Source organism: Aquarana catesbeiana, unplaced genomic scaffold, assembly GCF_042186555.1.
Source record: "Aquarana catesbeiana isolate 2022-GZ unplaced genomic scaffold, ASM4218655v1 unanchor236, whole genome shotgun sequence".
Lineage (NCBI taxonomy): Eukaryota > Metazoa > Chordata > Amphibia > Anura > Ranidae > Aquarana > Aquarana catesbeiana.
In genome coordinates this window covers 478,622-495,697 of record NW_027362664.1, presented here as the reverse complement: position 1 = coordinate 495,697, position 17,076 = coordinate 478,622, and the positions used below count along the sequence as shown (strand labels likewise).

General features: G+C 45.7%; 1 protein-coding gene across 2 annotated transcripts in view; it reads right to left on the bottom strand.

The window, feature by feature from the left end:
* The window catches only part of LOC141121960 (uncharacterized), a 70,091-nt gene extending 55,117 nt beyond the window's left edge, over nt 1–14,974 (bottom strand). For both annotated transcript variants that reach the window (XM_073611732.1, XM_073611733.1), the window contains exons 1-6: nt 14,869–14,974; nt 6,194–6,322; nt 5,713–5,847; nt 5,423–5,626; nt 718–906; nt 508–631 (exon numbers count right to left, since the gene is read on the bottom strand). In XM_073611732.1, the coding sequence (XP_073467833.1) occupies nt 508–631; nt 718–906; nt 5,423–5,626; nt 5,713–5,847; nt 6,194–6,289 (748 nt within the window). In that variant the 5' untranslated portion in view covers nt 6,290–6,322; nt 14,869–14,974. The remainder of the gene's footprint in view (nt 1–507; nt 632–717; nt 907–5,422; nt 5,627–5,712; nt 5,848–6,193; nt 6,323–14,868) is intronic.
* Between the last annotated feature and the right edge of the window lie 2,102 nt (nt 14,975–17,076).

Genomic DNA, 17,076 nt, shown 5'->3' with positions numbered 1-17,076 from the left:
AGAATTTAAAAAGACACGTGGCCATTCACTAAAATTAGAAGAAAGGAGGTTTAACCTTAAACTGCATAGATAGTCCTTTATTGTAAGAGCTGTTAGGATGTGGAATTCTTTTCCACGGTGGTGGTCTCAGTGGGGAGCATCAATAATTTAAAAAAAAACTATTAGATAAGCACCTGAACGACCGCAACATACAGGGATATATAATGCAATACTGACACATAATCACACACATAGGTTGGACTTGATGGACTTGTGTCTTTTTTCAACCTCACCTACTATGTAATGTACAATATAAATTATACAGTGTAAGGGTCAGGACTCATAATATTGGTATTCAGTAATCACTGGAAGTTTAAATGTTCACATGAGACAAGTTGCAGAGGTCCCACACCGCTGCCTCCCATCTCCTGAGACTGAATACATTGTTTCTATGTGTTTATCAGATGATGGGGGATCTAGGTGGACCCTCCGTACTGCTCTCTCCTTTACAATAAAGTCTCCTCTTACCCAGTGATGTGAGGGGCGGCTGATTGTCCATCATGACGTCCTTGTAGAGATCCTTGTGTCCTTCTAAATACTCCCACTCCTCCATGGAGAAATAGACAGTGACATCCTGACACCTTATAGGAACCTGACACACACAATGATACAGTCACCATCCAGACACATCCCTTGTCTGTTACTGGATAATGTCCCAGAATTCCCAGCACCGCTCACCTCTCCTGTCAGCAGCTCCATCATCTTCTTGGTGACTTCTACAATCTTCTCCATGTTGTGTCTTGTAGGGATCGGGGATGGAGGTAGGGGGATGGTGATGGTATTCTGGATTCTCGAAGATCTTGTGGTCATATTATGAGATCTCCTTGTCTCATTATTAGTAGATTTTTTCGTTATTACTGTACAGTTCTGTGTTATACAAAGATAAATATCACTCTCCCATAATCCCTCACCTCTATGGTCAGCTCTATATTTATTCTCCAGGGATTGGCCACAATGTTCCCGATTCAGCAAAAGACAGACATCTCCATCCAGTGATGCGATTACAATGTGGCCAGATTTATAACTCCTTCTAGAAGTCATATAATAGAGTCACTAATGTTTTACTAGTAAGGCTCTCTGACCCACCAGGAAATGTTATCCATGGAATTAGTGGTCAGTGGGCGTGGCATGCTGGTAACCATGGGTCTCACTGATTGGACTAAACCTGAAAATGTTCTCTTCTATACCCAATGCCGCCATGTTGTGCTATAACCAGATATCAGAGTACGTACACTTCATGTATTCATAGTACTTGTGTGCAGGGCCACTGATAAGGGGGTTACACCGTCCCTGCTGTACAGTTCCCAGACCCTGGTAGTTCCAAAGGGGGCCGAGGAAGCTAACATGTCCATCTGCAGCTGCTAAGCTACATTCTGCTGGCTTCCTGCCATTCTATCACAGAGCGGCTCAGTGCTCTACATGTTAGCTGCACTCCCTCTCTGCTCTCTGTGTGACTCATTCATATTCCCTTCACTTCCTCCTTCCAGATTCTTGCCATTCTCACTCTGCTTCTCAGATATGCCCCCCATCCCCTTTCCTATAATCAAGCTCTGATCCTTCTCCCTGATATCTCTGATTGTGTCCTGGTGGCTCCCTGCAGTCCTTCACTTATGTAGTCCTTGTTTTCTCTGATCTATCTGGTCTCCTGTCTACCCAGCCTATATATCTTCCCTGATGTCTCCTTGTTGCTCTGCCGACCAGCTGTATTCCGTTCTGCCTTTATCTTCTCCCAGCACAGCTTAGTGTACTATATATGTAGCTGGGCTTCCCACTCCTCTCTCACTATATGTAGCTGGGCTTCCCACTCCTCTCCCACTATATGTAGCTGGGCTTCCCACTCCTCTCCCACTCTATGTAGCTGGGCTTCCCACTCCTCTCCCACTCTATGTAGCTGGGCTTCCCACTCCTCTCCCACTCTATGTAGCTGGGCTTCCCACTCCTCTCTCACTATATGTAGCTGGGCTTCCCACTCAATGTAGCTGGGCTTCCCACTCAATGTAGCTGGTCTTCCCACTATAAGTAGCTGGTCTTCCCACTATAAGTAGCTGGTCTTCCCACTATAAGTAGCTGGTCTTCCCACTCCTCTCCCCTAGTCTGGTTCCCTTCAGTTCACTTCCTCTATTCTATACAACTCTTCTCTCCCCTCCATACACCGTCATCACCAACTCTATATAACAACATATTGGCCCCATAAAGAATGAGGAAGGACATCTGGTTACAAAGGATGGGGAGATGGCAAAGGTATTGAATTTATTCTTCTCCTCAGTCTTCACGAGTGAATCGGGGGGCTTCAGTAACCAAAACTGCAGTGTTTATCCTCATGACACGACACAGGAAGCACCTCCATGGTTAACAGAGGACGGAATTAAAATTAGACTTGAGAAACTTAACATTAATAAATCACCGGGACCAGATGGCTTACATCCGAGGGTACTTAGGGAACTCAGTCAGGTGATTGCCAGACCGTTGTTCCTAATTTTTACTGACAGTCTACTGACTGGAATGGTACCAGCTGATTGGAGAAAAGCCAATGTAGCACCAATATTTAAAAAGGGCTCAAAAAACATCCCTGGGAATTACAGACCAGTTAGCCCAACATCAATAGTATGGAGGGGATGATAAGGGACTATATACAAGATTTTAGTAATAAGAACGATATCATTAGCATTAATCAGCATGGATTCATGAAGAATCGTTCTTGCCAAACCAATCTATTAACCTTCTATGAGGAGGTGAGTTGCCATCTAGATAAAGGAAGGCCCGTAGACGTGGTATATCTGGATTTTGCAAAAGCATACTGTACAAAATAAGGTGCGTTGGCATGGACGATAAGGTGAGTACATGGATTGAAAACTGGCTACAAGGGCGTGTTCAGAGGGTGGTGATAAATGGGGAGTACTCAGAATGGTCAGGGGTGGGTAGTGGGGTTCCCCAGGGTTCTGTGCTGGGACCAATCCTATTTAATTTGTTCATAAACGATCTGGAGGATGGGATAAACAGTTCAATCTCTGTATTTGCAGATGATACTAAGCTAAGCAGGGCAATAACTTCTCCGCAGGATGTGGAAACCTTGCAAAAAGATCTGAACAAATTAATGGGGTGAGCGACTACATGGCAAATGAGGTTCAATGTAGAAAAATGTAAAATAATGTATTTGGGTGGCAAAAATATGAATGCAATCTATACACTGGGGGGAGAACCTCTGGGGGAATCTAGGATGGAAAAGGACTTGGGGGTCCTAGTAGATGATAGGCTCAGCAATGGCATGCAATGCCAAGCTGCTGCTAATAAAGCAAACAGAATATTGGCATGCATTAAAAGGGGGATCAACTCCAGAGATAAAACGATAATTCTCCCGCTCTACAAGACTCTGGTCTGGCCGCACCTGGAGTATGCTGTCCAGTTCTGGGCACCAGTCCTCAGGAAGGATGTACTGGAAATGGAGCGAGTACAAAGAAGGGCAACAAAGCTAATAAAGGGTCTGGAGGATATTAGTTATGAGGAAAGGTTGCGAGCACTGAACTTATTCTCTCTGGAGAAGAGACGCTTGAGAGGGGATATGATTTCAATTTACAAATACTGTACTGGTGACCCCACAATAGGGATAAAACTTTTTCGCAGAAGAGAGTTTAATAAGACTCGTGGCCACTCATTACAATTAGAAGAAAAGAGGTTTAACCTTAAACTACGTAGAGGGTTCTTTACTGTAAGAGCGGCAAGGATGTGGAATTCCCTTCCACAGGCGGTGGTCTCAGCGGGGAGCATTGATAGCTTCAAGAAACTATTAGATAATCACCTGAATGACCGCAACATACAGGGATATGTAATGTAATACTGGCACATAATCACACACATAGGTTGGACTTGATGGACGTGTGTCTTTTTTTCAACCTCGCCTACTATGTAACTATGTAACTGATCAACTTTTTCTATTTAACCATTTACTGACTGATCTAGTTAAAGCAAAACTTCACCTAAAAGGGGAAGTTCCACTATGAGTCCTCCTCCTTACTCTTACTCCTTTCCCTTTGCAGATGTGTGCAGTTGACACAGTAGCATGTAGTTAGGTCCAACACACTTTTAAAAAAATCATGAATTCCCACGTGTTAGGCAGCCCATTGAAATTAATGGGCTATACAAAAAATTTTAAATAATACCTGCCCCTGTTAGGTAGGTGTTGTGGAATGATGTATATCTGCCCAATGGACACTGACAGTGAGTACTGACAATGCGCAATGATACCTGATGCCTCCCCTGTAGTTCCGGCTACTGTGACATCACTGCAGAGGGTGGAGCTGGACTAAAGGAGGGCGTGCAGTATGTGAGAAGTATCTTGTCTCCCTCTCTCATCAGTGGCTATTGATTCCAGCAGGCGTGGAATGCTGTAGTGAGATGAGCACAATAGGTGACATGTGTACAGCATACCTGTACTCCCTCTAATCCTAACTCTACTCCACTGATCCCCACCGCCCCCCCGCTTCTGTCTATCCCAGGCACTTGTGTGTGTCATCACCTGGGATGGATGAGAGAGGAGAGCTGGCTGGGATCAGCACACCATAACAGACATGTGTCAGCAGCTTCCCTTTGCAGCTCTGCATATGGAGGAAAATAAACACTACTACAGACCTCCTGTGCCCAGACCTTGTGACCCCCCTGTTCCCTGACATGATGACTTTTGTGTTCCCTGCCCTGGTGACACCCCTGTGCCCTGCCCTGGTGACACCCCTGTGCCCTGCCCTGGTGACACCCCTGCTCTCTGTCCTGAAGACATCACTAAGCTTTTGACCCCCCTGTTTACTGACCCAAAGACTCCCATATGCCCTGCTCTGCTGATTCCCCTGTACTCTGTCCTGAGGACGCCCCTGTGCCCTGACCTGGTGACACCCCTGTACCTTGACCCAGTGACACCCCTGTACCCTGTCCTGGTGTCTCCCCTGTTCTCTGTCCTGAGGACCCCCTGTGCCCTGACAAGACCCCTTTACCCTGTCCTGGTGACTCCCCTGTGCCCTGACCTGGTGAATTTTAGTTGAAAATGAAATTTGTGTGTGCATATCCCAAGTTCGACCCAGAATTTAGTATCTGTGCAGAAAAAAGAAAGCCTAAGTTTCACATTAAAGAAGTCTTTTTAATATGTGTTCTATTATTTAATGCTATATCTAAAAATAATAATTGTTATATCAACAGCTCGCTAATTACACAGATGTTCCGTGAGCTGTTGATCTGAAAATTATTTTAGGGGTTCCTCAAGATCTATTTTCTGCCAAGGGTTCCTCAAAAGGCAAAAAGGTTGAGAAACACTGGATTAGAAGAACATCAGAAGAATTAAAGTGACTGAATACATCCCAGTGTACAGAGTCAGATTTAACCCCTTCATTACACTCACCTCTCCAGTCAGCAGACTGAGGATCTCCAGGGTGAGGTTCAATATCGTCTCATTCCGGGGAAATTCCTTACTTACAGTCTTCACAAAATTCAAATTCTGCCGATTGTCCATCATGATGTCCTTGTAGAGATCCTTGTGTCCTTCTAAATACTCCCACTCCTCCATGGAGAAATAGACAGTGACATCCTGACACCTTATAGGAACCTGACACACACAATGATACAGTCACCATCCAGACACATCCCTTGTCTGTTACTGGATAATGTCCCAGAATTCCCAGCACCGCTCACCTCTCCCCTCAGCAGCTCCATCATCTTCTTGGTGACTTCTAGAATCTTCTGCATCTTGTGTGTCTCAGGTTTTAGGGAGTCACGTGGCGGCACTGTGATGGTCATATGATCACCTGACTTCACAAGAGGAAATCTCTGTATTGGAGAACCAATAGGAATATCATGTTAGAATCCCAGAATCCTCCTCACCTCTCCGGTCAGGTCTGTGTTTTATTAATAGAGATAAGAGTGATGTCATGTGACCTCCCAGAATCCTCCTCACCTCTCCGGTCAGGTCTGTGTTTTATTAATAGAGATAAGAGTGATGTCATGTGACCTCCCAGAATCCTCCTCACCTCTCCGGTCAGGTCTGTGTTTTATTAATAGAGATAAGAGTGATGTCATGTGACCTCTCAGAATCCTCCTCACCTCTCCGGTCAGGTCTGTCTTTTATTAATAGAGATAAGAGTGATGTCATGTGACCTCCCAGAATCCCCCTCACCTCTCCGGTCAGCAGGTAGATGATCTCCAGGGTGAGGTTTAGTATCTTCTCAATCATGTGACTCCGGTCCTCCTCCATCCTCATTGGTCCCGTCATTTGATCTATACAGGTCTCCTTGTAGACGGATAACTTTGGGAAATGAAAGTAAGAATTATTTGGATGTTATTGGTCTCACAATAATAGGATGTGGATGTGAGGGGGGTAATAGGAGGGTTGATATACTTAAAGAACTACTGCCCCCATGGGAACACATTTAGTCTGGACTGTTAAGCATCTGATTTTTTTTTTTTTTGGCTCCTGGGACCCTCTTGACCTACCGGATCAGAAATTTCCTTTTCTCTGTTGGGTTTGTTTGGTTTCTGAGCTGGTTTTGATTAGCTTTAGATCTGCAGACAAGGAATGATAAATACAACCCTTCATTTGACTGATTTGTATGGTTTGCCCCCCCTTTTTTGCCTATGTAGGGGATTCCATGATTAAGCCACCTATGGGTTGTGTGAAATGGAGTGCTATAATTTACTTATTAATCTACATTGTGTAAATTGTATGTTCTATTTATGTTTTCTTTTCCTCATCTAATAGTCACCATAAATGCTCCTGAAGAAGCGCATGGCGTGTAACATGTAGAGCACAGGGGGATGGCTTAGCGGCAGATGTGACCGGCAGCACGGACTCTCTGCTCCGCCAAAGATCCTGCATATAATCCTGCTAACGGCGCATTTAACGTCTCGTTCCGCGGTTCAGGATACCGGAACTGATTGCCGACATCCTCAGCTACATGGCGGTGTCCTCGGTTTCACGATACCCCATGTCCAGGCGGGGATCAGCGGCCCACTCTGCTCTGTGTATCAGATATACTGTCAGCCCGTCACCCTGACCATGACAGCCCAGAATCCACACTTAGAGACATTATGGCCACAGTGTTATCCTGCAATACTTCTATAGCAGCCCTGACGTCAGAAACCAAAGTAGTCAAAACTGAGCTGTCCTTTGTTAGGCATAACATGCAAAAACTGCGGGACCGCACCACTGCATTAGTAGGCAGATTAAGCATGTTGGAGGATGACTGGGCCCCTACACAATGCGAGGTGCACTACAACTCAATGGCAGTAGACAAGCAAGCTGCCCGCATAGATGACATGGAAAACAGGATGAGGAGAAACAATGTCCGAGCGATCAGCATTACTAAGACCGGAGGGAAGAACCCAGTAGAATTTATTGAACAGTGGCTTCTCCAGATATATGGAAAAGACTCCTTTTCTCCCATGTTTTGTGTTGAAAGAGCTCATATAGTACCCATGAGACCATTACCTTCGGGCAACCCTTCCCGTACGTTCTTATTCAAGCTACTTAATTATAAAGATAGAGACGTTTTCCTCTCAAAAGCTAGGAATAAGAGAGCACAATTCAATGATGTAAAAAATCGACTGAGGGCCCTCAACGTCCAATATTCCATGCTTTACCCCTCCCGCCTCCATGTGGTGGCAAGAGACCAAGTCCACTTCTTCGACAAACCACAGCTGGTGTTGCAATGGCTGGACAGAGAGGAACACTCAATCTGGGAGGAAGCAGCTAATCGTAGCCTGGATGCCTAAGGAACGCAAACTCACGGTGTACTAAACGCAAACTCCGTCACTGTACACAAATTTCCACTGTTACTTCATGTTTGGCAAGGCGGATGTGCTAAAAGATGAGAGAAGAAGATGTTATCAACCCCGTGTCCCCCGGTGCGCCATTTAGGCTTACGAGACGCACTGAAGACAGGCCTAGAAACACAGTCCCCCACACTCAAGATGCCTTGAAGCCCCCTTAGGACGAACATTTTCTTCAAAGTATTTTACAAAGGCCCTGTTGGCCTATTTATTGCTTCTTTCCACAGACCAAGACCCCACTCAGAATTCTAGAGGGGTGCTCCTTCTGTTTATTGCCGATCACGCAACAACTGAACTTCGGCATACTCAAGGGGTAATTTTTGTGTTGCCTTTACACGAACGATGGTATGGTGCATATGTAAGTTATATGGGGGGAGATTACACTCTCCCCCGAAAGCTATTTGTTGGTCAGATATTTCATAATAATATGTCATGGCTAGATCTCATGTGGTGCTAAGTTGGAATGTGCGGGGCCTGGGTAGCGGGGTGAAAAGGTTGGCTGTAACACATGTGGCTAAGAGCTTATGGGCCTCCATAATTTGTCTACAAGAAACGCATATGCATAAGGAGCAATCCGTACAATTCTCGGCTCGTATGTTCAGCAAACAGTTTCACTCTGCCTATTCCTCGTTCTCTCGGGGAGTGAGTATACTGATCCCCCAGGAGATTCCCTTTACTTGCTCACTCTCAGTAATAGATGACAATGGGAGATATATTTTTCCTAGATGCAACCTGGAAGGACTAGAATGTTTTTTAGCCTATATATATATATATATATACCTCCTCCCTTCTCCGCAGAAGTCCTTAAAATTTTGGCAGGTTTTTTGGCCCACCATCCCAATGTCCCAGCCATCATTGTGGGCGACTTCAATAACTACCTAAGCTTCCAGCTAGATAAATTTACGATGGCTCACCCCAATCGATTAAAGGCGGACGGCCCGACACCATTTGCCAATCTTCTAGCGAAGATGGGACTACATGATGTCTGGCGCCTAAAAAACCCTCACGCTAAGACTTATTCCTGCCACTCTGCATCACACAGGGGCCTCTCTAGAATTGACCTTGGTCTTTGCAATGAGGAAATGCTAGCTTTTATTGCTGATGCGCAGTATGAACTGACCACTCGCCATACTGGGCCACTGTAACTACCCCTGGCCCCAGCAAGAGGAAACAATGGAAAATAAATCCAGTCTGGCTCTCCTTATTTACTACACCAGACCCAGTAATTACCGCTCTTGCGGATTTTATCACCATTAATAAAAACACAGCGTCCTCAGGTATGTACTGGGACACCCTTAAGGCCTTCTCAGAGGCCAGTTCATAAAAACAATTTCCTCCATAAAGACGAAGACCAAGGCCTGGGAGCTATTTGTCCTACAGGAACTAAGAGAGGCGGAGTCAGGGTACACAACACACCCAACTGACCAGACCGAACGGAGATGGTCGGAAGCACAAAAGTTGGCCAACCACATGACAAAATCGAAAGCAGAAAACAAACGTTTCTTTTTGCAACAAAAATACTATTAGGAGGGGGAGAACACCGGACACATGCTAGCCATAATGGCCAAGTCCAGTAGAGGTTCCTCCTTCATAGCGGTGGTCCAGGACACCTTGGGCAAGGTGGTGATTACTCACCCAGGGGTGATGGCGACATTCCTAGCATTCTATATAGAAGTGTACTCCTCCAAGGTCTCCTCCGCTCCCACAGATATCCGGGACTTCCTCTCCGGGTGTACTCTGCCTTGCCTCGATCGGTCTGATAGGGACATGTTAAATGCCCCCCTCACAACCGACAAATTACTAGAGTCTCTGGCCCTCTCCCTTCCTGGTAAATCTCCAGGGGCGGACGGGCTGCTGGCAGAGGTCTACAAAAAATATGCTGACACCTTGCTACCACAATTAAAGCAGACCTTAATGGAGGCCCTAGAACTAGGTCAATTGCCCCCATCTATGACGGAGGCTACTATAATTCTAATACCCAAGCCAGGTAAAGATCCCCTCCTCCCGGACTCCTACAGGCCCATCTCCCTGCTAATGACAGACGTGAAACTTCTGGCCAGGGTATTGGCTACTCGTCTAGCATCTGTCATACAAAAGCTCATTCACAGGGATCAGTCAGGGTTCATTCCCTCCAGATCCACAGCACTAAACATAAGACGTGTGTTCCTAAATCTGCAGGTCCCAGTAGACAACCCTGTTAATAGGGCAGTACTAGCACTCGATGCTGCCAAAGCTTTCGTCAGGGTCGAGTGGCCATACCTGTGGGAGGTCCTGGAAAGGTTTGGATTGGGGGATAACTTCATTAGATGGATCCAGCTGCTCTACAAGAAACCCCACGGCCAGATTACGAATTAATGGTGCTCTCTCTGACCCTTTCCGTCTTTACAGAGGCACGAGGGCTCATTGCCGCCCCTGTTGTTCGCTTTAGCCCTGGAACCATTGGCAGAGACGGTGAGAGCATCACCATTGATATCCAGATTTGTGAGAGGCCCTATGGCTGATAAAATATCATTATATGCTGATGACACTCTCCTATATTTAGGAGATACATCCACCTCACTGCATAACGTGATGTCCCTAATCACGAAGTTTGGCACCCTTTCTGGATTCTCCATAAACTGCAGTAAGTCAGCCCTCCTACCCTTGGATGAGCTCCCAACATTATTGCCAGACGACTCCCAGTCTCTTCAAGTTGTCTCCTCCTTTAAGTATTTGGGGGTTCAGGTTACCCCGGACACCTCCAGATACCTGACCCTCAACTTACGCCCCATCAACACTAAGCTACAAGCCAAATGCAGTGCCTGGTGCAAGCTACCTATATCAATCACTTTTTAGCCTCCCAATGCTGCTTACTGCTATAGCCAGCTATAAATGAGAGTGGTGGCAAGCTTTTGTTATCACGTGAGTGTTTGTATTGGTCCAGCAGTGCACCAACACCTTTGCAGCCATTGTGCTATTGCTGGGTGTTTGGTGTGCTCCTGTACCTTTAAGGAGGGGTGGGCTCCCCTCCAGCCACCTGCTCTCATTTATCCATTAAATGCATGTGCCTCCACTGTGGGGACACTCATAGTTTAGTGTTAGGACCACAGATACAAGGGTGCCATGACGTGGCTCTGTGGCTCACGCATGCGTTTGCAAATGCGTGCGGACTAAACCCCTTTTTTAACGCTTACTGTTAGATAGGTCAATTTGGTTGTCTGCAAGCTGGTGGTAAGTAGACTTTGGCTTTTTCCTGGGCATTCCCCAGACACTTGTTGGTACCTTTTTAGCCTCCCAATGCTGCTTACTGCTATAGCCAGCTATAAATGAGAGTGATGGCAAACTTTTGTTATCTATATCAATCACTGGTAGGGCCAATCTTATAAAGATGGTGTGGGCACCCCAGTTATACATACTGCATAACTCCCCGCAATGGATCCCACGTAGATGGTTTACACGCATTGACACTATATTTAGAAGCCTACTCTGGAAAAAAAAAGATTGCTAGAATCGCTATAGTAAGGACCAGGGGGGGACTGCCAGTCCCCAACATGAGACTTTATTTTCTAGCCTCACAGCTTCAACATCTGGGTGGCTGGGGAGGGGTGGATATCACGGACTCTATCTGCAGCTTACTATTCTCTGGAGCACAGGGCCTCTCCGCCGCTTCACATCTTGAGGCAGATATCCACCAGCTCCCTAAATCTATGCCTACCATACATTTACTATTCAAAATATGGGCCCTCATCAAACACAGTCTGGGCATGAGGGGCATCACGGTCCACATCTCACTGTGGCACAACTCTTGCTACAAGGAACTGCAGAAACTAGAGGGGTTTCAGTCCTGGGAGGCTAAGGGCATTCATTACAAATCGCAACTCTATAACCAGATCATCCTTAAATCCTTCACTGACTTAGTTTGGGCTACCAAAACACAATTTTTATAGATACCTCCAACTTCGCCATGCTTTACAATCGCAGACACAACTGGTCAGGCTGGAACGCATTGGAACACCCGTTAATAACTGACATAGTTAACGCACAGAATAAAAAAGGCATGATCTTGCAGATATATAGCACACTCTTATCAAGGACACAGGATGCAGCCAAACTACCGTGTAGACATAGGTGGGAACAAGACCTAGGAGAGATTGGGGGCGAAGACTGGGGAACTATATTTACAGTCTCTGCCAACAGCATCAGTGTTGCCATTGTATAGGGTCTCCCAGTTATTCATCCTGCACGGAACTTATCACACCTCGGTGTTGCTTCACAGATGGGGCAGGAGGGAGTCCCCTCTGTGCCCCAGATGTGGGGGGGCCGATGGAGACCTCATACACTTGCTTTGGCGCTGCCTCGAACTCTTTAGATATTGGAGGTCTGTAACTAATACCATATCATCTGTCTATCAAGTCACTGTATCGCTACACCCCGTCACCTGCTTGTTAGGTGCGGTTAATGAGGAATTCTTTACCCCTCCAACAAATGTGGCTGTTTTAAGATTATTGTATATTGCCCGCAAGCAGATAGCTCTTTTATGGCTATCACCGCACAGCCCAACAACGAAACGATGGATTGAGCAGGTAAATAACACTCTAATTAAAGAAAAGCTGATGTATCAACACAGAAACGTGGTTAAAAAAATTCTATAAAATATGGCAACCTTGGCTGGACACCCCGGGCCTGGCACCACCCCAGCTAGTTCTCAATTGACTCCTTCAAATTTAACTCCCTAGATCCCTAAAACAATTGTTCATCACTCTCACCATATCACAATAAGTTTAAGGTTTTGAGTCTGATCATGGGACAATTGATTATTCCAAGTATCCCCTCTATTACTGACTGACCAGCGGTATTTACCGCTGCAACCCAATATGGTCTTGGTTGTGCTAAAAGGCTTCAGTTGGTTTGCTTTCCCGTTGGAAGGTAGTTGGTTCAATCTCAGTACCCTAGTGTACATGACTACCAGTGTGTCACTTAATCTGTTATCTGCTTATCAATGGAACGTACGGTGCTAAAAACAAGGAATGGGCTCATTGGTCATAGATATTTTAACAGAAATGTCATATCCTGGTTTTAAGTGCCTTATATCACCATCTGTATGCTATACTGTTATTGTTGTACACCCTGAAGAGATGTTCCTATGTCTGTTCTTATTGTACCTCTGATTTTGTGACACAATAAAAACCTTTCTGATTAAAAAACACAAAAAAAACCCAAAAAACATATAGAGCACAATCAAGTATACATTGCTTTACTGCATTATAACTAAACTCTGGGGTCTACTGTTATTAGGGAACGTTCCTAACTCCTTCTAGATTCCATGTAGTTGTATCAAGGTTATATACAGTTGCAATAATTTATCTCTCGGCTGATATATTGATGTGGGTTTTAATATATGTCTTTTTCATATTTATTTAATACAAATACATTTTTATATATATATATACTCTGTTTTTGTTGTGCCTAAAAAGTCCAAGCTCTTACTACCCGAACTCTTCTCAAGCTAATCAGGACGTGGCACTTTTTACTATGTGGAATATCCACAGTACCACTCTGTGATGATACAGTATTTGTTAGCTAATCAGGATAATTGCCAGAACTCCGGCTGTAAGGCTTCAATCTCCGGCAGCCTGCTGACTGATCGGAGTGATGTCACTGTCACTCTCTGCAGTAAGAGAAGAGATTGGATTGGATAGCAGGAGGATTCTGATGGTGGAGTACAGAGCTGTGGGGGAGGAGTCTGTTCTGTCCTTTTCAATAGCAACTCAGTGTGTGTAGGAGGAGGACAACAGGGGGGAGGGGTTTGTTCTTTTAGTCTTGGTCTATTGTGTGGAACATTTTTTTCTGGAACATTTTTCTTGACCAGTGATAAGGTGAGGTGAAGGCGTCCTCCATTTGCTGGCAGGAGTTCTTTAAGAAGGTCAAAAAAGTAGGGTGGGGTGGGAGGACCATCAGAGATATAGAGCCCCTATGAGCCCTAAAGCCCCCTCTTACCTCAGAGCCTTGCAATCTGACTACCCCCTTCAGAGCCCCCACAGCCCTTCAGCTCCACTAACCTCTCAGAGTTGTTCAGTCCTATTACTTCCTAAGAGGCCCCTAAAGTCCTTCATCTACACTTCCTCCTCAGGGGTCCCAGAGCCCTTCAGATGAAGTCAACTCTCAGAGGCTTGCAGAATCCTTTAGTCCCACTACCGCCTCAGAGACCCCTCAGCTCCTCTAGTTTACTCAGAACCAGTGGCAGAACTATTATGGTCGCAAAGGTTACATGCGCAACCAGGAAAGGGTCTTGCTGCCAAAGTAAAGGGTCCCAGGATCAGGGGAGGCTCCCCTGGTGATCGCCAATTAGGATTGCTGAGAACAGAGTGTGCAGCACATTTGGCCTTTGCAGAGCCCCCTCCATGCAGAGCCCCCTTGCTGTCTCTGATCTGCTCCCAGCACAGGCACAGCGCCCCCCAACATCAGCCAACTCCTCTCCCCGCTCCTCCTCCCCCAGACATAAGCTCCAAGTTCTCCATACTGAGCGGACTCTGGAGGGACCGTCACTGATGCCAGCTGCAGCGCCCGGGGCCTGGTGAGTGCCTGTATGAGGTGTGGGGTCCTCGGTGTGTGTGGGGCCCCTGAGATGTGGGGGGGGGGGCAGGATCAGCTCTCTGCACATCTCAAACTCCTCTCCTACATCTGCCAGCTGCTCTCTGGAGTTTCTGTCCAGCCTGATGCCCCTCTATCACTCCCAACACCTATATCCCCCTTCCAGGGCTGCCCATATTATTGCCCCTTCATCTGTCCCACCCATTCCTATCCATCCTCATCTCATCCTTCTGCCACCCCTGCCCATAACCCCCTCTCTGACTGGCACCCCAGTACAGACCCCTCCCCCCATTCATGCACCTCATCTCAGCCTTTGTCATCACTTGGGAATCTCAGTGTCTGCAATGTGCCATGTTTGGGGTCACCGAGAACAAAGAGCCTCACTGGGGGCTTCTGGAAGTGATCGGTGGAGGTGACCCCGGTGTGTGTAAATAGAAAATAAGATCGTATTACCTCCTCTGCTATTACTTTCAGTGATGTCTTCTATTTCCTGCCGCATGGAACGTCTTGTCTTTATTCCAAATTACTTCCTGTTTGTATCTGAAATCACTTCCTGTCTGTATCTGACATCACTTCCTGTCTCTATTCCATAGAAACTTCCTGTCTGGGTAGAGGTGAGATCACCATCTTGTGGAGTTCAGAGGAACTGCAGCCCCGAGAAACGTATCATAGTAACCACTTCTTTAAAATATCTTACAGAATTACCACAGAAGTTCAAATATAACACAAAAAAAAAATTAAGAAAAAATAGATACAGTTCTTATGTAACCAATTGTTTAACAAAGATATTTTTATTACATGTAGCCCTGGTAGATTTTCAATCTACCGCTAATAGGTAAATTTAGTGGGTTATCTGTTCATACATAGTCAGATTTAGCCTCTGTTCCAGTTTGGCTGTGTTGCATGTAGTTTCACACTGTGCCTGTGGGTGTCGTTGTCACCATGGGTCGGTGTTGGAAAGGCAATGCGCTGAAGCATATGGGTGCTCTTCTGTCCCGGAGATAACTCGGTGGAGGTGGTCCTCCGAGTTGCATTCTGGGAGAGGGTATTTATGGAGCAGACGCCATGTTTTAGGGTTTGTCTTTCGTTCCACCTGCTGGTCCTCCTGGCTGACAGGTATGTGTTAGGAGTACTACCTCGTGGTCCTCTGACCGGGAGAACCACGTTGCTGCAGCGTGTGGGTGGGCCCAGAAGCCTGTCTGGGGCCTACCACAGTGGCAAAGGAATGGTCCTGTGCTGTCTGTCCTACGGGAAGAAGCTGGACAACTGAGAAGATCCCAGGGGAGGACCCGTCATGGAAGGATCATGCAGAGTGCTGGTCTGGAGAGGGGCCTGGTGACTCAGTTGGAGGACGTATCCTAAAGTAATCCTATCGCATAGTACTGCCGGGTCGGCTTAAAGGTTCTAGTGCTGTGTTTGCTATTCATCATAAACCATTACATCCTGTGGCAGAGGATCGTACGGGTTTCTATTCCATTCAAGTCTGTGGCAGAGACTTTTGTTCGTGCTGCGTACCGGCTGCTAGGTTAGTGGGAGAAACCTATCCGGGCGGGCAAAGATTCAACTCTAAAAGGAAAGTACATTCATCTACAAGATTCCAATTTCTAATACTACATCAAGAAAAGGTATTTGAACTTCCCTGCAACTCTTCTTCTGCCTCTTTCCTGCTACTTCCTTCAGTTACTCTTTATTAAAGCATTGGAAAAGAAACTCAAGTGTCTGGTGCTTACACTGTCTGGTATTAAGCTCAACGGGACCCTAGACCCGGTTCTGGTGAAATTGAGGTAACAAAGGTGACAGTAACAGCCCGCTTTAAACCAGCAGCCCCACCTTGAGTTATTGCTACATACATATAGAAAAGTCTTAAAGATACAGAACACAAGTTAACAACAAATGTATAGCTAATAAAACAGATACCCCAAAACGGACCGTTTTGGTGAAGAAAATGCAAAAATACATCCAAAAGCATAAATATATATCAATCCACTCATAATGAAGATGTTAAACATAAATTGCAAGTATGTAATGTTCACCTAGGAATGGTGGTGGAGATCTCTCAAAGTAAGAACACTTCCTTGAATGTTTATATACTGTAAATAAAATTATTAATCCTGCAGTGAAAAAAACTGTAAAGCAATAAATAATATATAGACTGGGTCATCCACTTCATCCATAAAGATTCAAGATCTTCTAGATCACATAGAAGGAGGACTCATCGAGGATTTCATACATTTGTTTGGAAGGATGGAAGAATCCTCAGAAGGGATCATGTAGGATGACAGGAAAGTCTCCTGACTGGTGAGATCATCCAAACATAATGATTACATCCATGAACTGGAGCTCGTTGGGGTGATAAAGCCAATCTGTAAACACTGTGTAGACCTTATCCAAGAACTCAGCACACTCCAGGTGTGGAGAAAGTCTCAAGGTGGATTTAGCCTGTCATTTATCATAGGTAGAAATGTTCACACATGGACTTCCACGGGACCACCAAGACTACATATATAACTTGTACAGTGTCCCCAGGCCTCCAGGTGGATTTAGACTGTAATTAACTGCTTCCTGTCAGGCTTATAGGAGAATGACAGCCGAGTGGGAGCTCACCTGTCCTGGGTGAACATCATATGAAGTCTTCAAAGTCTAGTAGCCATGCTGCAGCTC